At 44.6% G+C, this 25,505-nt stretch overlaps 1 protein-coding gene across 1 annotated transcript in view; it reads right to left on the bottom strand.

Moving 5' to 3' along the window:
- Nucleotides 1-22,514, bottom strand: part of MAP3K9 (mitogen-activated protein kinase kinase kinase 9) — a 67,162-nt gene extending 44,648 nt beyond the window's left edge. Inside the window, exons 1-2 of the mRNA XM_034770043.1 lie at nucleotides 22,166-22,514; nucleotides 14,793-15,206 (exon numbers count right to left, since the gene is read on the bottom strand). Coding sequence (XP_034625934.1) covers nucleotides 14,793-15,206; nucleotides 22,166-22,514 — 763 coding nt within the window. The remainder of the gene's footprint in view (nucleotides 1-14,792; nucleotides 15,207-22,165) is intronic.
- Between the last annotated feature and the right edge of the window lie 2,991 nt (nucleotides 22,515-25,505).

The following is a 25,505-nucleotide window of genomic DNA, read 5'->3' as shown; positions in this document are numbered from 1 at the left end:
TTAAGTTCCCAGACTCGCTCAAGAAGTATTCATTATTTTATTAAATCAGAGCTTACACATCTGTCTGAGGCTATTACTAGAGAATGTTTTAATATAGGCCTTTTACTCCTTGACCTCTTATCTCCTTAATTTCCTTAACCCTAATTTCCCATAGATGCCCACTAGTAGAATGCAGTCCAGCTTTCCACAACCCATTCAAGAAGTAGGGTGACCAGACGTCCCGATTTTATCGGGACTGTCCCGATATTTCCTTGTTTGTCCCGCGTCCCGACCGACATGCGGTCGGGACACTGGACAAAACAAGAAAATGCCCCGGAGCCTGGAAGTGCTCGCACCCGCCCCCCCACCCCGACTCCGCCCCCACCTCCTCCAATTGGCTCCCTCCCCGAATCCCCGCCTCTTCCCCGGGCTCACCATTCCCCCTCCCTCCACAAGCGCTGGAGGGAGGCCCGGGAGACGCAGGGGAAGCGCGGGGCCGGGGTGAGTAAGAGNGGGGTGGAGGCATCGGCCGCCCAGCCCCGTTCGTTCCCCTGCGGGCGGGGGGGGCTGGGGCCTGCTGCCCCCACTCTGGGGCCGCCGCGGGATAGCACCAGCTGGGCAGCAGCCCAGACGCGACTGGCCAGGGGCTGGGCCCAGCGTGCACGCTGCTGGGTCCCCGCAGCAGGCCCCGGCTCGGGGGGTTCGGGGGCGCCAGAGCTGCAGGCTCGGAGCGCCATGGCCGCTTCCTGCCCCCGCGGCAGTGGGAGCTGCAGCAGCGGCTGCTCCCATGTCCCGCTGGCCGGGGGTGAGAACAGCCGCCGCCTGGCCCCGTGGGCCGCCCCCCTCCTCGCCCTACCACCCAATTGGTCCTGCCTGCTTGGGACCAGGCCGGACTCTTACTCACCCCGGCCCCGCGCTTCCCCTGAGTCTCCCGGGCCTCCCTCCAGCGCTTGCAGAGGAAGGGTGGTTTTTTTTTTTTTTTTGCCCCCGCCGCGTCCCGATATTTGTCTTGGGTGATCTGGTCACCCTATCAAGAAGTGTTTGGGCTTTCTTTCAGGAATGAGAATATTTAATTGACAAAAGCTGTTTTAATTAAATGGCTTGTGTTTCAGGATTGTACATTTCTAAAGAGAAAAGAGGAGAGGAAAGAGCGAAGAAAAAAGAACAGGAAAAGTAAAACACACAGAAACATATGTGAACACCAGCAGTGCAAGCCTGAGCTGGTGAGGTAAAGAGATTGGAAAAATGGAGATTCCTATAATGCAGCAACACTTGTGGGAACAGGGGAAATAGACCACAGTGGGGAGATGTGTAAAACAAGGGGAAATGTGATGCTGCAGCACAAGTCGGGGCTGGTAAGAGTTGAGAAAGTAAGCAAGCCAGCCCTGTAAAAGAGGTCTGGATCAGATACTCAGATAAATGTGTTTTCTCTCCTGTTTTAGTTCATCCCTTAAATCTTTTCGGAATGTTCTCATTCAGGATAAACCCCAGAAATGTTGGTCACTGACAGTATTAGCGTTTGGTTCCTGTACCATCTGAGCACTATTTTAAAAATACAAGCCCTTGGCTCCCCTAAGCAGTTTCTATACCTATCCTACTAAACTCACTGTATTTTGAGCTTAGCAACTCCTCCACACCTTTATGCCAGCTGCTAGATCAGTGCTCCCTATCCTCTCTCCCTGGAATGTACATTCTCTCACAAGTAGGCGAGAGATGGCAGAAAATCCTGCAAGACAACTAGTTTCTAGCACCCTCCAGCTTACACTTCACTACATCTCATCAGCCAATGCATGATGTTGCTAAATGAGTCTGGCACATGAGGACCGGAAACCTAGCTGCTAATGCAGTTCAAATGCATTCATCTGGGACTAGCTAGCAAGCATCAAATAACAGCCCAGTGCGCACTGTGATGTCAGCAGAGGGAATGCACTAAAAAGGATGGGAAATTGCAAGGTACAGGAAAGCAAAGAATAATAGTTTTCCTCTTTTAGCATTCCCTTCTGGGTTGCTGCCAATGTTTCTGGGGCTATGGGATGGGCTCCTAATCCCTACCCCTGACAAAAGTGTATTCAGTTTGCTGTGTGTTAACTGCTGGCAAGTACATGAAAATTAGTACAACAGGCATGAGCTTGAAAAAGCTGGTCTTCACCAAACACTTGTGAGATGTGACTATGCTATGGGCACAGGAAACAGTTAGAATTTAAATAGCACCTTCCATATTAGGAACTCAAAGCACTGTACAGGACCGGGGCTAAGTGTCTAATTATTGTATTACTACCATTTTAGAGATAAGGAAATAGGGGTTAAGTTACTTGCCCAAAACAAGTCACTGCTGGAGTCAGAATCCAATCATCACTCCTAGCCTTTAGACCAGGCTGCCTCAGACATTTTTATGGATATGCATAGCTTAAAAGAACCCTCTTTCTTAAAGGAATCAATATGAAGTCCAATAGATGCTGAAGAATAGGAGATGGCTGTAGAGCTGTTATCTGCAGCACAGCAAGGAAAAAAAAACTTCCAAACGTAAGGCCATGTCTACATTACAAAACTATGTTGACCTAGATTATGTCAGCATACAGCCACCGCAGTTATTAAATCACTTGTGTGCGCACACTTGGCTCCTTGGGTCAGTGGTATGCATCCTCTCCAGGAGCGCTTGTATTGACTGCATTGTCAGCGTGAGGCACTGTGGGACAGCTCCTGGAGACCAGTAACAGTCGACATAAGCAATGCAACATCTACACCGACCTGTCAATTTCATTATATCGACCATGACTCTACGCCGCTCAGGGGGGTGGTGTTACTAAATCGCTTTGGAGAGGCACTTACTTTAGCAGGAGCCAAAATTAGGTGGAGACACTTCCACAGCTAGGTTGATCCAAAGCAGCTTATGTCAACTTAACCATGTAGTGTAGACCAGGCCTAAAAGGGTACACTATGTATACACACCTTTATTTAAGCATTATATAGCTTAATATTTTCAGATTCTTATTAATTGTAACACCTTTAGTATATTAGAAAATGGTGAATGATATTTTCTCTATTTACTAGAGAAGTAACTTTTTGTTCATGATTTGGGTCAAGCTGCATAGGGGGGTAACTGGAATTTAAACAGCATATAAAATGTATTTTTATTAAAAAAAACAACCTTCAATTTTTTGTATATATAAATTTATCAAATATACCTATGTGAAAGTGACTGGAGGTTAAGTTCCTAATCGCCTAAATCTCCTGAAAATGAGAGTCTCCCCCAAGTTACTTTAGCTGTCCTTCAAACTTTTACAATAGAAGATCTCATCCCCTCCCTCCTTATAGACTGGAAGACAAAAAAAAAGTTGTCCTGCTTTTTCAACTCAAATAGATTTCTCAACTTTGAACTCATTAGACCAAAGGAAAAATATTCTGTGCCTGTAGATGAGGCCACTGCTGTCAAAAGCTGATTTAGCACTTCAATAGATTCTGGTTCCAGGTGCTTAACTAGTGACTTCCACCAGTTCAACTGTGGTGACTAAGACACATTCAGCAAACATGTATTGCCTGAACGGTTCACTTCCAGCCCTGAAATTTATTATGGTTGACAAGACTGATGGGGGATTATTAGATGCCTATGTCCTCGCAGCAGCATCTTCTTTGGCAGATAGACATCTACCCTGGAACTTGGGGTTGAGAATACTGGCAAGAGAATTAGGTGGAATAAGTGCTTGATCCATCCGTGTCCTCAGTGACTGCAATTTAACTTTGTTGCATATTTCTTCAATGACTCTTGAAGTTCTCTCCAAATTCAGTAGCAACAGCAATCTTTCTGCAGTTCATCCAAGGCTATGAAAATATGCTGTATACTGAAACTTATCTTCTACATTTCTCTTTAGTCCAATGTTGACTACTTTGGCTGTGATAGTTTCTTCTATTCTGTCACGATCTTCTGCACCAATTGTCATCAGAATATGCCAGTTCTTAATAAATAGCTCAAAATAGTCAACCCTTGAATTCCATATACATCTTGGAAAAATTAGTTTGGATCCTTCTCCCCTCTTCAGTGAAGCTGAAGCAAAGTGATTGTTACAGAAGTATTTTTGCGATTTCAACATTTTCCTGTATTTGTGGAGTTGTACTTTAGTCTTTGGCTAAAAGATGCATTAAATGAGCACTGCACTCATATGTTGTAAGTTTCAGGTTCTCTTCATTAAATTCTAGATTTCTTCTCATCTTTTCTACATTTGTGACAAAGCTATGTGGACAAGGCTCTCATTTCCATTGAAAAACTTGGCTTAGTTATTCTAGCCAGCTTTTCAAGTACTGAGACACTTATAGGCCAGTACAAGCTTAGTTCATCGCATTTGATCAGTGACCATTTAGAGCAGGGGTCTCAAACTCAATTTACCTAAGAGCCAGTGCCAGATCTCAAATCCTCCCAATGGGCCAATAATGTCACTGAAGATGGTGTTCAGAAAGGAAAACATTTATATTGTATTTTTTATTCCGAATTTCTTAGAAATAGTAAAACTCTCATACAACTTTAAAAACTCTCTGGCAGGTGAAGAATTGTATAGTGTTTGCCAGAAACCTGGCAACACTTCAGTTCTGTCAGTTTGATGTTTTGCCTCAGTGACTGAGGAGCTGAAACCTTCAGGATTGCAGCAAGGTGTACATCAGATAGTTGTGTTCAGTATTTTGACTTGTTTATATTTATTGTGGAAAAAAGTGACACTGCCTCCATGGCTGACTCTGCCCGGCGACTAATGATGGTATCTCTGTCCCTCTCCCCCAGCCATTGCTGGCAGCATGGCTGCATGCGTCTCTCCTCCACGGGCCACAGATGGCCAGCAGGCCAGGACTTTGAGACCCCTGATTTAGAGGAAATAAGAATAATCCTGAGGTTAAAACATGGCACTGGGAGTCAGAAGACTTAGCTGTCTTTGCAGCTCTCCAGCAAGCTCGGGGCAATCCTGGGCAACCTATTAGAACACTCTATTCTTATTTCCCCAACAAAAATATCTTTCCTCACCACTTATTGTTAAGTATAATTCAATGTTTGTAAAGTGTTTTTAAAGGTACTTAGATAGGTGGTATGGAAACTACAAGTATTAACCATAGCACCATACTTGTGGGCCATAGAAAATGGTATAAGGGTTTTCACTGATGGGGAAAGAGCTGCTAGGTCAAGTGAAAAAACAATTTGCAGGGGAGAGGAAGAATCTTGCTAAATTCTACTGCAATTCTCCCATAATCCCCCATCCAAACAAAAACAATTATATAAAAGCATATTGCAGCTCAGATGGGGGGGTGCAGAAGTCATCCCAGACATTCATGATGAATGCCGAGAATTAATCTCTCTCCATGCTACACTGTCTGAAATATACAGATCCTGAAAGCTAAGTAAGAAGTCTACAACATTGCTAGAGACAAAAAGCAGTACGTATTTAATGGAGGTGGTGGGGGATGAACTTGCCAGCTGTTTATATCAGTGTTTTCTAAGTTTCATGTAGCATAATGTCTTGAGTATGAAACTCAGTTTTGAGAGATAATAGTTTGAAAGATTGCATCCAAAATAAGTTTTTATTGCATTGCACTGGTTTACTGAAATAAACTTCATCCCTTCTCCAGTTTTCAAGTACTCAGCCTACATAATTCTGCTTCATGAATGACTGAATCACTTCCTTGAGCAATTTGTTCTTGGTGACCCTGCATTTAGGAAAAATTCTTCCAACTACTGTACATGAAGCGAGTAACAGACTTGCATATAGATTAGGTTTGGGTTTCCCTACATACTATATGCATACTCCCCCTCATTACATCATTATAGGCCCTGTCACCACCTGCTGTGCTGGATACTTTGCCACTAGTTTCAGTGGGACTGTGTCTTCTTACACCAGATGTGAATTTAGCCCCACAAGTTAAGCACTTTAAAAGATTATGTAGCAAGGACTTCACTGGCCACCCTTGAAATTCCATAATTTGGAAAGAAAAACCACAATGTGAATTCTGATTCTGCTAACAAGCAGATATTCTCCCACCCAACCCTATCCAACATCAGCTATATTAAAAGGGGGAACATATCTGCCTAGATCGTGGAAGCAAAAGCATTTTAATTATCAGACGTGTGAGTGTCCAGCAAAGCTCACCAGCTGTCCCATTCTATCAATCTGGAGCATGTGATGGATGTGACAGCACAGCTTCCTGGAGTTTAAGCTGAACTGTACGGTAACACTAAAGAGCTAATACTTAATGGGGGAAGGGGACGTTTAGCCTCCAGCGCCATGATATATTTAGAATTGATACATTTCACTCAGCTAGGGTGAAGTAAGTCTTTTTGTTTTAGTGGAAAAACATCTTGAATGTTTGTGAAAAAGAGAACCCTGGAAAAAAAATGGAGTTTCTCCTTTGTGGACTGAGATTCAATTCCTGCCAATTGCTTGGTTTAAAGCACCTTTCTTTTTTAGGCTTGAATTAGCCTGCACTTTATAATCATTTAAGTGCTCCATGGGAAATAATTAAGTCTAGAAGCCAGCTCAATTCTTCCTCAAATCACATCAACTTGGAAGTTTGGGGATAAAGGGACTTCCTGGAATCAAGACAGCAAAACCAAGAAACATCAGCAATGTCATGGGAGTAAAAAACTGTCTATCAGGTAGGAATCACATGAATGGCATTTTGTTAATTAGGTCCACTAAGACTTTTTGAAAGTTTAGGCCTATTATAATAGTGTGTACATATATTTATAATATTATGACAAAGCTTCAGCAGGAGCCACCTCCAGCTGGGAATAGAACGGTAAAATAGAATAATTTTGAAGCTACATTTGCAATCACGTTTCCACTTTGTGCAGTTTTCTTTTAGTTATATGCAGCATGAGATCTCTCTCCTCATCCCCCTTCCCTCACCACAGCAAGTGGGTGGCAGTATATCCCCATAGCTATGAGTAGAGCCCTTCCAAATACACGGCCATGAAAAACACATCATAGACTGTGAAATCTGGTCTCCCCCCCTGAAATCTGGTCTTTTGTGTGCTTTTACTCTATACTATAGAGATTTCACAGGGGGAGACCAGCATTTCTCAAATTGGGGATCCAGACCCAGAAGGGAGTTGTGGGGGGAGAAGGGGGTGTCACAACGTTATTTTAGGAGGGTCGTGGTATTGCCGCCCTTACTTCTGTGCTGCCTTCAGAGCTGGGTGGCCGGAGAGCGGTGGCTGTTGGCCAGGCGCCCAGCTCTGAAGCCAGCACCCCGCCAGCAGCAGTGCAGAATTAAGGGTGGCAATAGAATACAATGCCACTTTTACTTCTCTGCCGCTGCCTTTTACTTCTGTGCTGCTGAAAGTGGCGGCTGCTGACTGAGGACCCAGCTCTGCAGTCAGCAACACAGAAGGCAGAGCCGTCACCAGCAGCTGCGCAGAAGTATGGGTAGTAATACCACAACTCCCCCTACAATAACCTTGCAACCTCCCCACAACTCCTTTTGAGTCCTGACCCCTACAGTTACACCACTATGAAATTTCAGATTTAAATAGTTGAAATCATGAAATTTATGATTTTTAAAATCCCATGACCATGAAATTGACCAAAATGGACCATGAATTTCATAGGGCCCTAGCTATGAATATAAGTGCACTACCCCAGAAGTTGATGTTCAAGTCAAAGTTAGATTTAGATATTAAACAGAAAATGGAACTAACTCCATGCTTCTAAACAGTCGCTACAGATCCATGATGGACCCCAAACTACAGTTGACAGTACTATTAGCACCACCACCTGACTATGTGCTACAATTACAAAAAAAACAAACAAAAAAACCACCACACCACACACTCAAATCCCAAGGCAGGAGAGGCCGCAACCTGATGGGAGTGCACAGAGTTGATCTTACCTACTACCAGGAAACAAATGAAGGTTCTAGAAGGTAAAATGCTTCCTGCCACAATGCACAGTCAGTTCCCCCCCTTAAAGGTTACTCTGTCTCCTCCCTTTCATACCACAAGCACACCCAATAAAGAGAACCAATAGGAAGCCCTGTAATACAGAAGAGGTGGTAGAGTGAATCACCTAGATCCACCACCCCAATCAATATTATATCTATATCTCACCTGGTCTCGCTACACACCAGTTCTCATTAAGTCATAATCTATCAACAGTTATTATACAGCAAAATCTCAGACCCTGCAGCAATCAGTTATTAACTAGGTTTAAAAATACAACCTTGTTTAAATATGAACGGAATTTTGACTCTTCCAGCAGGTAATTCTATTTCTGCCCAAAGAAATAAGAACTTCTGTTTGCTCAGTATTGTCTTACTAATATTTGGTGGTTTTACTCAGACTGTTCTCATGGGTATCAAATACCCCATATGGTCTCTGCATTTTGAGCATGTGACAGAGTTTGTATAATATATTAAAATATTGAACCAAAAAACTTTTCAAAAGGAAAGTAACAGCCCCCCCCTTAGATCACAGAATTAGAGTAACAACTGCCTTCAAAGTTGTATAATTGAAAACAAGTATCTGTATAATCTCATTCAGAAAAAAAAAAAAGTGCCACTAATTTAGACAAGTTAAGAAAAACAAAGAACCAAGGAAAAAGGCCTGAACTGAAAACTTTCCCACTCTCTTGAATGTCTTAATGAATGGATTTTCCAATACATAAGTAGCAAAAATAAAAAGTTAGCACCAGCATATCATTGCGCGCAGACAGGGAAATAACTCCTCAGGACCAATAACCCATGTTGTGACTGATGAATGGGCAGTAAGTGAAAGACTTCTTTTTGGCAGAAAATAATGGAGGAGTAAAGAGCCCACCACATCCTGTATATTTCTAGCAGCATTGTACAATGTATCCACAAAGCCTGGCAAACTGACAAAGGACAGAACCTCGAAAGGTGAGTCTACAATATTCCTCAAGTTGGTCACAGCTTTCCAGAAGTCTATATTCTTACTCACCTTTATGATCTTAAAAAATACAGGATTAATTAGTGCTCCCTGCACTCCCCGCTGAACCTGCATGTATGTGTGTAAAATTATCATGCCAATTTATTGGCTAGAAAGTGACAATGCTCCCATCTCTCACCTTCCTGTTGGGGGGGGGGGGCACCAATCTCTATGCCCAAGAGCAAATAACTCCGATTACCTCATAAAACAGCCTCCCTCTCCTTATATAGAAATATTATCTTTTTAAAGAAAGTAGTGTTGGTGACCCAGTTCAATTCTGATGGAAGATGCCAGATTGAAAGCCCGGGAGAGTTTAGTCAGCGGTTTACACACACACACACACACACACACCCCGGCCAGTGCACCTTAATCTTGCCCTGAATGGATCCAACTCTGGGATTGTGGCGGTTGGGGGCGGGAAGAGGGGAGAGAAAGGCAGTGGTTTGATGTCCATTCAGTTTTTCCCTCTGATGAGACTGTCAGGAAGAGGGCCTGTTGTAACTGGGCTATGCTATGCCTAGAAAATTATTTGAGGCCACCATTTCATACAGAACTATGAAACAGTAACAATTTTCAGTCACTATTACCCTTGAGCTGGATTTAAGATACTTACCTAGAAGTAAAGGTTAAATGCTCTGCACCTATTTTTTTAAAATCAATTAATATTATGAATTGCTGGGTCAGCTGTTCAGATTCATGCTGAAGTTAGCTGTATTTGGGAGGTTTTGGAAAGGAGCTGTGTTTCACAGTTTTATAGAATGGGGAGCCAAAAGCATGGCAGTGATCGGAAGTCATTAGAAAGCGGCAGCTTTGAAGTATCAATATGGATATTTCAGACTCTACACAATACACCAAAAAATTGCTCACTTAGAGAGCAGTATCTTTTAGATTCAATGTGTTATAAAGACACAAGATTGGAGTCAGAATTCCTGGGTGTTATTCTCCGCTCTGCCCTTAGCACACAACATCTTGACCATGTCACTTAATCACCCTGCACTTCAGTTTCACTTTTTGTAAAATAGAGACTGACTTTTGTAAAGTGCTTTTAAGATCTTGGATTAGTAATATCTGAAAAGTAATCCCACAATATATTGCCAAAAATCATGTTTTACTGAACCAACCAAGAGAGTGCAAGTATTGCTTGCTGGCTGGCTCCCTGCAGCATCAGTTAACTGGCATTATTCCTGTGCTGCCATCTCTAAGGCTGATGCACAAGTAGAGAAGTAAACAAGAGCAGCTATGTTAATTTCTTTATTCCACTAGACAGGGCCAGCTTTAGGAAGTGCGGGGCCCGATTCGAACAGTTTCGACGGGGCCCCAACAGAGATGACTAAAAAAAAAAAAAAACCACATTAAAAAAAAAAAAAAAACACGTGGGGCTTGTACTCACCGGGCTGCGCTCCTAGTCTTTGGCAGCGGGTCCTTCAAGGAGGACCTGAAGGACCCACCGCCAAAGTGCCGCCAAAGACCCGGAGCGAGTGAAGGACCCGCTGCCAAAGACCTGGAGCGCCGCCAGGTGAGTAAAAATGAAAAAGGTGCCTCTAGCCAGGGAAGGGATTCTCTGCCACTTGCCCCCCACTCTGGGCGACCCTGCCACTGGGCGCGGGGCCCTCTTAAGCGCGGGGCCCGATTCAGGGGAATTGGTGGAATTGGCCTAAAGCCGGCCCTGCCACTAGAAACACAAAAGGGGTAGAAATAAGAGAGATGGTGACTGCTCAGTATCCGAAAGTCTTGGCCAATTTGTTTAATTTCTTAGGCTGGATAAATTCTGAGCCTCTCAAACACTATGCAATACAAAGGGAAACCATATTAATCACATACCGGGGGAAGTGGGGGAAAAACACACACACACACACACACACACACACACACCTTTCTCCTTTACAAATAAATAAAGGAAGGCATTGTGCGGGGGATAAATCCCAAAACAGCTGCTGTACTTACCCAGTCACATAACTGGGATTATACATCCCATTCAAGGAACCATTAGAAAGCTTGCCTAACAGATTCCAAGTCTGTCCATTGCAGTACAATTGGAAGTCACTTGGCAGCAAAATATCATTATGCACCATAAAGTACAGCACAGACCTCTCAAAAGTCATGCATGCAGGGTCAGCTATCTTTAAGGATTACATTTGTTTTCTGACACTCTCCGCAAAACAACCAAACCACTCATCTCAGATCCTCAGAGCTCCCAAGGATGGGGATTTTTTTGCTCCAGGTTTAGATAATTACCCCAAACCTACAAGCTTTAAGACACTGTTCTTCTTATTCTTCACCACATGCATCTCCATGGGCATCATGTTTCAGGAAGTGATAAGAGGATGGAAAGAGGAAAAAAAAAATGGGAGAGATGCCTGAGCTAAGCTACAGGAACCCTTACTTGTTTCCCTTTTCATTTAAGGAAAGAAAGCATAGAATCTATTTTTTAGGCTGCATCTCAACTACCAATATCTTCAAGAACTGAAATCATGGAACCTTTAAAAGGGACAATTCAGCTGTGTTCCCCCCTACAAGATGGGATGATCTCCTGTGACAGTGTTGCTGTCCTACTTTGCTCCCTTCCACAAGGGCTAGATCACTACCCAGTTTCCACCAAACTGTGGCAGGATTTCCCCTCTACAGTTACTCCTTGTGACCCACTGTGGCACTATTCACTCTGCCTCAGTCTCCCCCGCAGGAAACTCTCCCAGAATCATCCAGCAAGGTACCAGAAACAAATTTGACAACAGTCCAAATAAACATAAACAAAAGCATTTTCTATCCCTCCTGAGCTCTCAATTCTTTCCTCCTCTCTTACAGAGTGCTGACTCAAGGCTTTCCCCCTCTAGCAGTTTCCCTTCTTCCAGGACCAATCACAGGAGCCAGCCTCCCTCCTGCAACCCTGCTCAATTCTCCTCCAGACGATCTATCTGGGAGTTACCCTTCTACAGGAGCTACCATAGGAGCCAACTGCCCTTCTGCAGTTTCCTTTCCCAATTGAGCTCTCACAGCTCTTTTGTAGGCAGCCCATGACCCCTTCTTAGTTAGGCTAATTATCAGATGGCCCTATCAGAATCAGCTGGGAGGGTAGCTGATCTGCCACAGGCAAGGGTGGGCCCAATACCCCTTAGAGGGTCAACCAACCTGTGACATCTTCCCAAAGAAGAAGTCCAAGCCCATTATTTTCAAAACCTTTGGAAGGTATAGAAATAGGATTCTACTCTAAAAAACACAGCTTCTCCAGTGCCTGCCAATTAAACCATTCAGTCCCTCAAAAATATTCCATAATTTTTTTTTTCAAACTCTTGTTTGTTAATATCTATAGAGTATACATTCAACACAAACTCTTAGTAAGCTCTGAGGCTCCGAAGGTCATACATCATGCATCACAGGAAAATAAAAGTTTCCAACTTGATTTATGTCCTCAATGCCAAAATAATCTGGGAATTTAAGTAATTCATAGATACAGCCAGAAGAGAGTGTACATAAGACAATAAAAACAAGGTCACTCATTGCAGTTATATAGTTTGATAGATAAACTTTAAAAAATTAAACAATCAAGCACTTATGAACAGCATCTGTACTATGCGGAGTCCATAGTTGTAGTACCAATTAGATTGTTTCCATATTTGCAAAATGTGGGAGATAAAATAATGGAATCTTATTATAGATAATCTAACACCCCTTCCTCAGCTACCAACCTTGGCATTTAGTTTGTTTACTATCCTGCTGCTTTCTGCAGTTCTTGCTGGGCTAGAGCAGAAACTTCCCCCCTTCCAATGTTCCTGTATTTTTTGTCTGATAGCATCTTTAACTCACAGTCCTTGATGAAGTGCTGCTGGGCAGGCTTAAGTGGCACAGCATGTGGTGCAATAAATTCTCAGCCTTTCCCCTCTCAACAAGAGAGGCCTCTGGACTTGAAAAAGAATTTTCATATTCACTTTGCCTTAACCTCATTCAGGCACTCACTCATTTCCCCCCCTTCCCCTAATACTTAATGTATTGTTTCCTCCCAAATCGGGTTGGGTGGGATTTTTGAAAAGTTATCTAGTGTCTCAGTCTGACTTCATCTGCAGTGGAGCAAGCGCCACTAATTTACTCTGCCAACATTTACTGTTGCTCTTCACAGCACAGATGGTACAGATAAGCTATAACATTTTGCTTCTCTAGCCCAACAAGAACTCTGTGCTTGGCTAAGGAACTTAACTTATCATGCAGCTTTCAATACTCTAAATTTTTAGACTCAACAAATTCAAAATGAAATACACCACTACCTCGATATAACGCGACCCGATATAAGATGAATTCGGATATAACGCTGTGCACTCCGGTGGATCAAAGCAAGTTCAATATAACGCGGTAAGATTTTTTGGCTCCCGAGGACAGCGTTATATCGAGGTAGAGGTGTATGCAGACAAAAGGAGTTTTAAAAATGAGTTTTATGCTTTACAGTACCTTTCACTGAATAATTCAAAATGTTCTGTAAGTGTTAACAAATGAAGTCTCACTGCCTCCTTATGAAATAGGCAAATAAGTGTTTTTTTTTACAGATGGAGAAAATAGGCACAAAAATTCAAGAATAGGTCAGCATCAGAGCTAGGACCTACTCTGGTCAACTCTTCACTTCAAAGCATTTACTAACATGCCTTTAACACATCCACAACACAGAAGGAAATGAAAATTTTTAGGATTCTGGGAAAAATTTAAAAATTGGGATTATTTACTTTAGAAAAGAGATGAATAAAAGGAACAATGACAGCAGTATGTAAGAATTAATGTTACAGAGAAAGTTGGTTGAGAGCTTCTGTGCTCCTTGTCTTGAAACACAAGACCAGAGGGACATTCAATTAATTAAAAATGTAACAAAGACTAAACACTTTTTCCATACAACTCATCATTCAACTACAAAACTCGCAGCCACAGAATCTCCCTGAGGCCAAAAACTTAAGACTCAAAAAGGGATTGGACATTTACAGGGATGAGGCTATCTAAAGTTAACAGTTAATGCTAACAAATTTGAAAGCAACATTATGCTTCAGATCTTAATCTAAATCTCTAATTATAAGGGATTAGGATGAGAGTAGATCATTCCACATCTGCCAAATGTGAGGTTTCTTGTATTTTTTTCGTCTTCAGCATCTGGTGCTGGCCACTGTTAGAAACAGCATACTCAACCACATCTGGACCATTGACCTGATCCAGTAGGGCAATTCTTACATTCCTAATATTAAGTATTACTTACATTTACCTCAGGTTTACCTAGTCTCATTATTCTACTGAAGGATAATGCAAATTTGCATTTTAAGTTCAGTGGTACTTTCCTACATACTGATATATGCTGAAGTGACTCAATTCAACTTCTTTTGAGATCTCAGGAGTATTAGTTGTACTAATACTAAGTTGAACTCCCACCTGTTCATGGGTGTGTGTGTGTGTGTGTGTGTGTGTGTGTGTGTGTCCGTCCTCAATATATGTTCCACTCTATATGCATCTGAAGAAGTGGGCTGTAGCCCACGAAAGCTTATGCTCTAATAAATTTGTTAGTCTCTAAGGTGCCACAAGTACTCCTGTTCTTTTTTCAAGTATGTATATTAGCTCACTATACAAATATGTTTCCTGTTGGGGACATATTGTCCTTTACTGCATGCAACCAACTTGGTTACCTCTGCAAAGTACACACGACTGACACTGTGAAATTAACACTTACTCTAAGTCTTTGTTTATAAGATGCTTACCACCATGTTGCTGAGAACTTAGCTTCCTTGCAACACTCAGGTTTTCTTATCCTCAACGTATTGCACTAGAAGATACAGTGGTTCACAAAACAGGATTTAAATTAGCAATATTCCTCCTTCCTTACCACTTCCTTTCAAAACCCAATCCCAACCCTGGCTACACAAGGCATAGTACTTACTGTTGCTGGACTTGAGGTCACGGTGGATAATAGGAACAATCGCTTCGTCATGCAGGTAATTCATTCCCCTGGCAATCTGGACTGCCCAGTTCACTAGTATGTCTGGGGGGATCCTTTTACCTGAAAGCACCCTATTTAGCGACCCACCACGGGCAAACTCCATGATCAGGCAGAGGGTAGGTTCCTTCAGACACACTCCCCTAAGGGCAATAATGTTGGGATGCTTCAACATAGCAAAGAGCTTGGCCTCTTGGCGGACATTCTCAATGGTCTGGCTGATGTCCTCATCAGGGTCATAACGAGCTGCCTTGACAGCAACCTCGTCTCCTTCCCAATCAGCTCGATAGACTTTTCCAAAGCCTCCTATGCCAATGATTTCCTCCAGAGCCAGCTCTGAGAAGTCAATCTCCAGTACTAGGGAGAGAGAAAAATAAATGTTAAACTGTTCTTAAGAATTATCCAACCACTAGTTCATACATGGAAAAGTCTGATGCCCAATGCCATCCTTACAAAATAAGTCAACCTCTAATAGAAGCCATAAGTGAGCTACTTACTAGACTCACCCTTAAACAGTAGGAATGAAAAAGATAACTCTGTGCCTCCCTACTGTGATCTGAGGGATCTTCTGGGAGTTGGCAAATTTTTATAAATACTTTGTAAAACCCTTCATGAAAACTACTCCTGGGGGAATTCGGCGCTGCTGTGTATACACAGAATTTATATCCCCCTGCAGACTTCTTTACTTCCCCGCAAAAAAATGACTTTCTGATGGGAAAGCAAAGGGAAGCCACAAGAGCAGTCATGCGACCCTCCCCAGCAGTATGTCTTGGGTGCCAGGGCAGCCAGCAGAGAGGTAAATCACTGTAGGAAAGGGGGCAGGACTGGGGAAGACCCAAGTGGTGGCTCCTACCCTGTGCCAGGCTCAGCTGCTAGTCCCGGCTGGGCTGGAGAAGACAGGACTTCCTCTTCTCCTGCACAGCATTTGGTCTGGGTCAGACCCACACCCAAATTTCTCCCCAGGCTGCAGGAAGCTCTGCAAACTGCACCCATCACTTCCTCAGCTGCAGGGGGAAGGATCATTATATGGGGAGCTGCTCCCCCATCCGTCCAACCCCCGTGCATCCAGACCCCCCTCATACCCAGACCCTCCCTCCTAGCCTCACCCCTCCCTCCTGCACTCTGAACCCCAACCCCCAATGAACCCCACTCCCTTTGCACCTGGACCAGCCCAACGAGCCACCCACAACCAGATCCCCACCAAGCCCCACTCCCCAAGCATCTGGACCCCTCCATACCCAGACCCCCCTGCCAAGCTCTATCCCGCCCCCACCCCACTGAGTCCCATTACTGTTGCACCCAGAACCCCCCGCAACAAGCCCCTATGCATCCAGATCCCCCCTGCACCCGGATCCCCCACTAAGCCAGCCACACCCAGCTTGCCTCACACAGAACCCTCTCAACCCACACCTGGATCCCCTACACACTAAGCCCCTCCATGCTTGGATCCTGCCTGCCCACACCTGGTGCACCTGGCATGGAGGGGCAGGGCCCTGGGGTGTTTCTGGGGCAGATCCAGTACTTGTGCTGTGTCAGGGTAGGGTGCAACCTCACCGCTGAGTCCATGTCCTGGGGCAGGATTTGCAGAGTGGTCTCCCACCTCTGTGCAGCCAGTGGCCTGTGCTCCCCAATGCCATGCTGGAGCCTCCACATTTATTTGACAAAAAAAATATTACAGAATTTTGCAGAATTTTAAGACACTGTGTGCAGAATTTTTATTTTTTTGGCACAGAATGCCCTCAGGAGTAGAAAATGTTCTCCATCTGCACATGAGTTCATTGGACCTTATCTTCAGGCACTGCGCTTAGTTTGTGATAAACTGTGGATGTTTTAATAAAGGTGTAACATAAATAAATGCTTTTAAACTATTTTTTTATTTCCTGACCACATCACATGATGTGTCAGGATTACACTCTATTCACATAGTAGCCACTTCTATAGACCTAGTCAAAAGCAAACAAAAATTGCATTTTTTTGCATTTGCTCCTTCTATGTCTATGCTTATTCAACTGCTACAAACATGTTTTCACTCCTGTTAAAATCTAGTTTGCGCCCGTTTGGCTGTATAGGCTGCAGGGCTCTCTCACCAACAGGTCAACAGAATTATCAGCAGAGTTCTGATGTCACGGACATTATTTGAGAGACAGCAGAGCGGGATTTTCAGACTGCACACTGAGTTTGCAGAACTGATAATAAGAAGAGTCATCTTTGGACCATCACATAATGTGACTTTGATACGGATATATTTAATATGGAAAACCAGAGGATCATCATTTTAAAGATTTATTTAAACACACACACACACACACACCCCCACAACTGAACCTTAAATTGAATATACTGGCTCAGACTGGTGATCGCACAAAATTAAGTTTGTTTGTAATTCTGGTTGACTTGTTTCTGACCAAGATCAAGGAAACATGGATTAGACACAAGCAAGACAGAGAGATGCTATAATTAGGCTTGGAAGGATTAGATTTTTAATCAGCACATGTTAGTAAACATCAATTTCACCAAAGACCCACAAACCCACAATAAAATAATTCCATCAATAATACTCAAACTTTACAGATGGGCAAAGTAAGAAAAATGCTGTTTGAGTATTTAGAGACTGATTTAAGGGTATTTGCTTTGTATATTTTCATGTGCTGTTGATAATTTGTGTTTTAACAAACATAAAACTTACTTTTTGAATCTCAACATTTCATTAAATAATTGTCTGACCCACTCCAAAATTTCCCACAATTGAAAATTTAAACTGAAAAAAATGCTTTAAAAACATCAATATGCTTTAAAATTGTTAATAAAAATCAAATTCTGCCAAGCTTAGCTATAAAGCTTCCTCACACAATAGTACCAGCACAACAGAATCCTCACCTTCAACACCTCAACTATTTTATCTAGCGTTACACTGCCTTTCTACAGTACCAGGAGTTTTCACCCGATACAGCTTTCTTGACTCCTGTGACTCTTCCAATACAAGAGACCAAAAAAACCACGCCTAAAACAGGGGAGCCCAGGTTACATTTGTCTAAGATCTATTTTGTCTTCATGTAATCACCCTGTTGAACAGAGCTGGAAAGCAGCCTCTTTCTCCTACTCATGGACACAGTGTCACTCCTACAGTAATGGCACTTTGGTATTCTAATATTGGTCATCTACATGACTGCAGAAGTCACAGTACCAGTTTCTGACCAAAAATATTAGTGATATTTTAAATCAAGCCTTTCTAAGACAAGAGCAATAACTGACATGAGCCAATTATTTTGGCACTGAAAGCATCCAAGAGGCATGTTATGTTGAGGCCCTCCAGTGCAAGTACCAGCCCTGGTACCTCTTGTTAGAAGATTCAAAACAGGAAACAGTGCAGATACACAACTATAAAACAATGGACCCAACAATCTACCCTCTGAAAATGCTTTAGAGAGGCTGTTGATCGTAGGATTTTCCCGTAAGTACTTTAGCGAATAAGCTAAAAAGATAGAGGAAAGGAGTGCAGAAAAGTGATGAATTAGTGCTGGCCTGATGTTAATTGGTTAAAGAACCTTGAGACATATAGCAAAATCTTTACATCCAGATTTGATATCAACATACACATTCCAGTGAAAAGGTATGATTCTGAGCCCAAGGGTGCTGAATGGACAGTTCCTCTAGCAATGCATCTTGTAGTTAATGGCTCGAAAGCTAGGGAAGGAATAGAATGGCTCTGGATGTAGTAGAATAAAATTCTTCCAGATGCTCTGCTCCATTACAAAAGCTTAGTCTAGTAACTGACATACAAAAGAAACACAGAAAATGTAGAAGGCAGTGCTGGGGATGGAAAGAAGAAAGGGGTTATTAAAAAAGAATGCCAAAGTATAACAGATTCTCTACAAGGAAGGGGACAGACAGAACTGCCATGTTTGTATCTTGGAATTCAATCCTGATTTGCAAGCAGGGCTGGCTCCAGCGTTTTTGTCGCCAAGAGTAGCGGAAAGAAAAAAAAAAAGCCGCGATCAGCAGCACTTCGGCAGCAACTCTACTGTCACTGCTTTGTTCTTCGGCGGCAATTCGATGCCCGGTCTTTCCCTCCGAGAGGGACTGAGGAGCCTGCCACCGAATTGCCGCCGAAGAGCCGGACATGCCGCCCCAAGCACCTGCTTGCTGCGCTGGTGCCAGCCCTGTTTGCAAGTTATACTCTCATGCTGGAAACACAATGTGATTTTATGCCCAGTGATTATTTGAGGTTTTGTACCTCCACAAATAAGCTTGCATCTCATAGCAAAACTTCATTTGTAGTTAGAAATTAGTTAGTTTTCAGTTTCACTTGCAGTTTGTATGTTGCTTTCAGGTAAACTGGGATAGCAACCGCACAGTCTTCCTTCACCCATGGACAGTCTAATCAAGAAAATCTAAGGGAATAACTAGGAGTTTACCTTTGGAGAAATCAACAAAATCTAAGACAATAAAGAATCAGAACTGGAAGGGACCTTGACAGGTCATTTAGTCCAGTCTCCTGCACTCAAGGCAGGACTAAGTATTATGACTGGTTAGATTCTCATTCTTCATATAGTTACAAAAATCCACTGGGTGAGATGTATGAGTTGGTCTAATGTAGTGCAAGGGTGTAGAAGTACACAAAAAACTACTTGTGTTACAAATCCTTATTTTTCTTCACCTTGCTGGAAGTACTAACCCACTTTCTAATTTCAAACGTAATGTGTAAAAAATAGTGTTCTCCTGAACTGTAAAAATTAAGGGAAAGATTATATTTTAACAATACTTAAATCCCAAGACAGTAACATTACTAAGAATTAACAGAGAAATCAAATAAACTGAAGTAGATGAAAGATATACGGATTCCTCAATCAAAGGACTGGTTGCAGAGCCTGTAGATCATTGATTCACACCCAAATTAAGTTGAACATGAGCATAATTACCATTTCATCAATGATTAGTTCAATTGCTAGTGGACAGGAGTCCACAATACATATTGGCATTCACAGTCCTTCAGCACCCCTGCTGCCAGCCTCAACAAAGAGGCCATGGATTAACAGAGCAAGGAACCTGAACTATCTGTTCACCTCTTGAGGTAATCTGTCTAAATTAGGACTGAGGCACATTGTCTGAGTGGTGGAAGAGAATGTCCTGCTATTGTCCATGCTATTCCAGCTATCTGCATGAACGAAGTTGCCAGGACTTTCAGTCCAGCACCTTTCACAAGCATTAAGGTAAAAACCCAAATCAACTGCAACCACACACACACACAACAGATGGGTATACAGCTTGATCAAATTCCATCACTTCTTCATAACAAGCCACTAGGGCACACAAAACCCCTAACGCACAGAGGCAATCCTATCAGCAGGAAGTGCAACGAGGCCCTATACAGCAGAGGCACTGCAATTCTGCTGTACAAGTGGAGCAGCAGGATTTGGGGCTGCTGGAAGGGGTGTACTTTACAGCAGCCCTCTGAGCACTAACGCACAGGGAATGGAACAGGGTTGGAGAATCCATTGATATGTACATTTCCCCTGCACTCCCAATAAAAAGTTAGGGCCACAGGATCTTGAGCAGTCTCAGGGAAGCAGAAATGGCTCTGTGATGGAGGGATTCCTTTCCACACTCCCTCAGAGATATCTAGCATACCACTTACTGGTAATATTTGGGCTGTTCCCTGCATGGAAAGATTGAACCATACAACTGCTGAGCAGAGGAGGGCAGAATCATTGATCCAACACTCAGCTTTAATGATCAGAACAGTGTCTGTTTCTTGGTACTCCTAAACCAGGATTCTCCCATGGGCAGCATGATTTACTGTTTAATCCTAGTTACATACTTTTGAGCATACAGGGAGCCAGATAGAAAAACATTAACATTTCACGGATCTTCCTTGAAGGAGTTTACTGTCCTATATGAGCATTTTTGTATACTCTACCACTGCTTTAAACAAAATAAGCTTATTCGAAAAAGAACATCTTAATTTTGGCTTTGAATTCCCAGCATTAACTGAAAAAGATATTAATAGAGAAGCCAGAAACATGTTCTAGATGCAGACATTCTAGAATGTTTTGCTTTCCACAACTATAGCTCGCAGTTAATAAACTGAGAGACTGTGAAATGGCTTCAGGCTACAGAGCTACTAATGGCCCCAATCCTGCAATGAACTCCATAGAGAGAGATCTGTGCACTCCTTCAGAGACCCTAAGACGTCAACAAGGCTCTGAGTGGGCATAAGAGATCATTACAGGATTGGGCCTAAGTATCTTATGTCAATAAGTCTTGTGCACATATCTGAGGGCATTGTTTGATCTTGAGGACAAAGGGCTGGAAAGCAGCCTTTTTAACATACAACATATTAGGTTAGGAAAGTACACTTTTTTTAAAAAAGTCAGTTTTAACAAAGGAATATATGGAATAAGTAGCAGCAGTACAGACATGTCTAATTAAGAATTAACTGGTCTCTTTCCAAACAACCCTTCCCTAAGTGTATTGGGAGAAACACCAAACTACATAAACAATCCTGGGAGTTTTAACCCTGAAATTTTTATAGTCATGCATGAACATACCAAACTCTTGAAAACAGGTTAGTTTAGCAAAAGGTGATAGATTAAGGTTAATGAAATAACAATGTGATGACCTACATCTAAAATATAGGCGGTGTAGTTCTCTGGAAATTAGAGAGGGATGTGGAAAAGGAAGAAACGTGTTAGGATAAGGAGAACAGTGACAATTGATGGAATAGGATATGTAATGTACTAGTAAAGAAACTGAATTTTTTTACAGTGATCTCTGCACATTTCAGATGGGACATGATGGATTGTATACAGTACTTTGTCCACATCTCATCCTTTCACAAGTTATTGCTAAGTAAGGATCCTAGAACCTTAACTTCTAGCTTGCAAGCTCCCTGCTGCAAGTGACAGGATAAATAGGTCAAAAAAGCTGTGTCTGTGACCTCCAACCCTGTACCAGATTGTGCCCCACTTGGCGTAGATAATTCCACCACCAATGCCAAAATCCATGGGGTGGGTGAGAATCAGTGTAGACACTTTAAGGACAAGGTCATTATATATAAATCATACACTTGAGCTGCAGGAGGCTGGCACTGCCTGACCAAGAAGCCCTACCGGGGCTGAGGAGCTGCCTCCCAACCCACCCACTCGCAGGCGCCTCTGCCCAGAGAAGGCAACTCCCTGCTGTCACTTACAGGCTAAAATTAAAAGACAAGAAGTAGTGACAGGCTAGGCCGCCCCCCCTTTCCGCCCCAGTAGGACCGGGCCCACCCCTCAATAATCCCCACCCCGCCCCTCGCCAATAGCCCGCTGCTCCCTTACGGTGTATGGCCGGGGGCGGCGCGTAGTGGGGCCGCAGCTCCTGGGCGCCCCCCTGGCGGCGGCTGTGCGCGCTGCTGCTCACGTAGTTGCTGGGGAAGATGCCGACGCGCTGGTCGATCCGCCCCGTCCACCAGCCCTCGTCCCCGGACACGAGCGAGTCCCGCGACAGCACCTGCACCACGTCCCCCGGCCGCAGGCTCAACTCGTCGTCGCCGCACGCCTCGTACTCGAACACTGCGGTCCAGAGCGGCCCGCCCGGAGGGGGCTCCTCTCCCGGGCTGCTGCTGCTGCCGCCGTCGGCCCCTGCCTCCGGCTGCGGACTGGTGCTGCGCGCTGTGAAGGGCTCCATGGAGCGGCTGCTCCATAGGGGGAGGCGCCCGCAGAAGCCGGGCGCCGCCGCCGCGTCCACTGCTCATACAGCCGGACCTAGGGGCGCCTCCAGGCAGCGCAGCAGGTACGGGCGGGAGTCAGTGGGGACTTCTTTAGCCCAGTCTAGGCACGGGCAAGTGCCGGGCACCCTTAAGCTGCCGCTGCATCCCCCATCTCCTCCTGCTGCCGCGCATCCTCAGCCACCTGACTCTCCGCTCCCGCAGCTTCTGCTCGGAGCGCGGGCCCCGCCCCTCTGCCAGATATTCATCTCTATTGGCTGATGAGGTTGTCCATCAGCACCTCCCCTACCTGATTGAAGATACTCAGTCACTCCCCTCCCAGGGAAATCCCCGCCCACCCGTTCCTGATTTCTCGAGCTCACCGGCGTTCTCCCAGTTGGCCCTACGCCCCATCAGTGGTGGTTTTTCATTGGCCTGACGGCCCACGTCAGTTAAACCGCCAGAGCACCGCCCCTTCTGCTACTTTGCGGCGGCGGAGTCTATTCTCCGTGTGGCTCGTTTCATTGGCTCGGAGGGTGTGGGCGTGTACCATGAGATTAAACGCCTCGTTTGGATTGGGCAATTGTCCCCGCGGAGAACGTCTGCTTGTTTGCCATTGGTTGGGAGGCGGGTTCAGTAAGACGCTGCCGTCCAACCGCAGCTTTAGTCGACGTCACGTCTGTGGGCGCACCTGCTGCGGCGTCCGAGCGGCAGAGTCAGCAGTAACCGCGGCAAGTGGCGTCTGGCTGGTTTAGCGCGAGGCTGAGCCGGTGGGTGGCACTGCCCCTACTCACGGCTCTGGGGGGCGGTGTGAGTCACTGGCGAACCCATGGGACGCCTCAGGGGTGCGAGCCCGCGTCTCCTCAGAGCGGTCACTGGCCTTCTCCCTCACTGCCCCTGCAGCGTCCCTGGGCTGCAGTACGGTCTACGGCTCGTGGGCTGTTGCTGTGCTGTCTGACCAGCTGCCCTGCACCGCCCCAGCGGCGGCAGCCTCGCAGGAGTAGGGGCCTGGGGTTTCTACAGCTGTAGGGCATCCAGCGCTGCACGGCAGTCACTGGGTCACAGCCGCTGGCACTTCACATAGCAGCAGCTGGACAGAGCTCATGTCCCTCTGCTCGGGGAGTGCAGGCCCCTACCAGACTTTAAAAAGAATTGGTTAGCGGTGTAGGACCTATGAGAATAGGTGAGCAGCCTTCGAGTAGCGGTTGGGGTAGGGCCCTCCTCCCCCACACACCACTTCGTTATTCTAGCCTAAGAACTGTGATGGTTCTAGTGGAGAGTAGCAAAGCATTTCCGTTGTACAAAGAGAAAACTGGTTCCTTTTAAAAAAAAAAAAAAAGCAGCAATTTAAACTAGGGAAGTGAATACAAATTAATTGTGTAATTAAAAATTTATATTAATGGTGTGATTAATTGCACTGTTAATATAATACCATTTATTTTAATAGTTGGATGTTAACATTTTCAAATATATTGATTTTAATTGCAACAATATAAAATATACAGTGTCACTTTATATTTTTATTACAAATATTTGTACTGTAAAAAATAAAAGAGAGAGTATTTTTCAACTCCCCTAATACAAGTACTGTAGTGATACCTGAACTTACAAATGTAGAATTATCAGGGGCTCTAGGCACTAGCAAAGCATGCACGTGCTTGGGGCAGTCCATTTGCAGGGGTGGCAGGGATCCAGCATGGGAACTGAGAACCAACAGGGGGCCCTGGGAGCTGTAGTTCCCTGGTTCTCTCCCTGCCTATAGAGCCAGCCCTGGAGCAGGGAAAGAACTACATTTCCCAGCATTCCCTTGGCCACTACCAACAGAAAAGAGGGGGAGGGAGTGAGGTAGCTGAGACCTCATGCTGCAGTGAATGAAGAGCTGTACTGTGAGTAGGGATACCATATTTTAACATTCAAAAAACAGGACACTCCACAGGGAGGGAGGGTAGCCCCCCCGTCCCATCCACTCCCTCCGACTGCCCCCCACAGAAACCCCAATCCATCCAACCCCTCCTGCTCCCTGTCCCCTGATCACCCCCTCCCAGGACCCCTGCCCCTAACTGCCCCCCAGGATCCCACCCCCTAGCTAAGCCTCCCTTCTCCTTGTCCCCAACTGCCCCCTCCTGAGACCCCCCTCCCCCCAACTTCCCCTCAGGACCCCACCCCCTACCTGTCCCCTGACAAACTCCCGGGACTCCCATGCCTATCCAACCACTGCCTGTCCCCTGACTGCCCCCCCAACCCCTGACCCATCTAACCCCCCTTCTCCCTGCCCCTGACTGTTCCCCCCCCCCACTGAACCTCTGCCCCATCCAACCCTCCTGCCCCCTTACCATGCCACTCAGACCAGCGTGTCTGGCTCCACGCAGCGCCAGACAAACTGCTGCATACATGCTGCTGTGCTCCCCTGCAGAGCCACAGCCCTCTCTCCCCCCACCACCTCGCAGCACCTGCCTTCCAGATTTGAACACCTCAAAATTCAGGAGTGCTCAAGCTCAGTTTGGGCAGCTGTTACTTCATTTCTCCCAAATCAAATATACTGATCCACTGTAACTTGCTGTAGAAAAAGTAGGATAAAATTGAGCAAGAAATGCTTCCCAGTGGTTATTAGGACTGGAATTGCTATTTTCAACAGCCATTGCCTTGTTTGTTTGTTTGTTTAAAAGGAAGACAGTGATATTGCATTGGCAAATTCCCCATAGAAAGAAAGAGAGGAACAAAAGAATAATAAAGACACCTCAACTTTTCATTTATGTAGGACAATCTTATAATATGCATCCAGATATCCTCCAATCACACAAGCTGAAAATTGTTCCCCTTTACTGCAGTTCTGTAACCATATGGGAACCAATCCTGTCTGTGTTCTGTGCACATCTAAAATTCCTGCTGAATGACCTGCCGTGGGAGCGAGTTACCAGTGACCCAGGGCTGCGGTGGAAGGAAGGTGCAGGTGGGCGGGGGAGAGAGCCCAG

The sequence above is a fragment of the Trachemys scripta genome, chromosome 4 (genome assembly GCF_013100865.1).
Source record: "Trachemys scripta elegans isolate TJP31775 chromosome 4, CAS_Tse_1.0, whole genome shotgun sequence".
NCBI lineage: Eukaryota > Metazoa > Chordata > Testudines > Emydidae > Trachemys > Trachemys scripta.
Note: the sequence above shows the minus strand (reverse complement) of the source record. Positions and strands in the feature narration are given on the sequence as shown.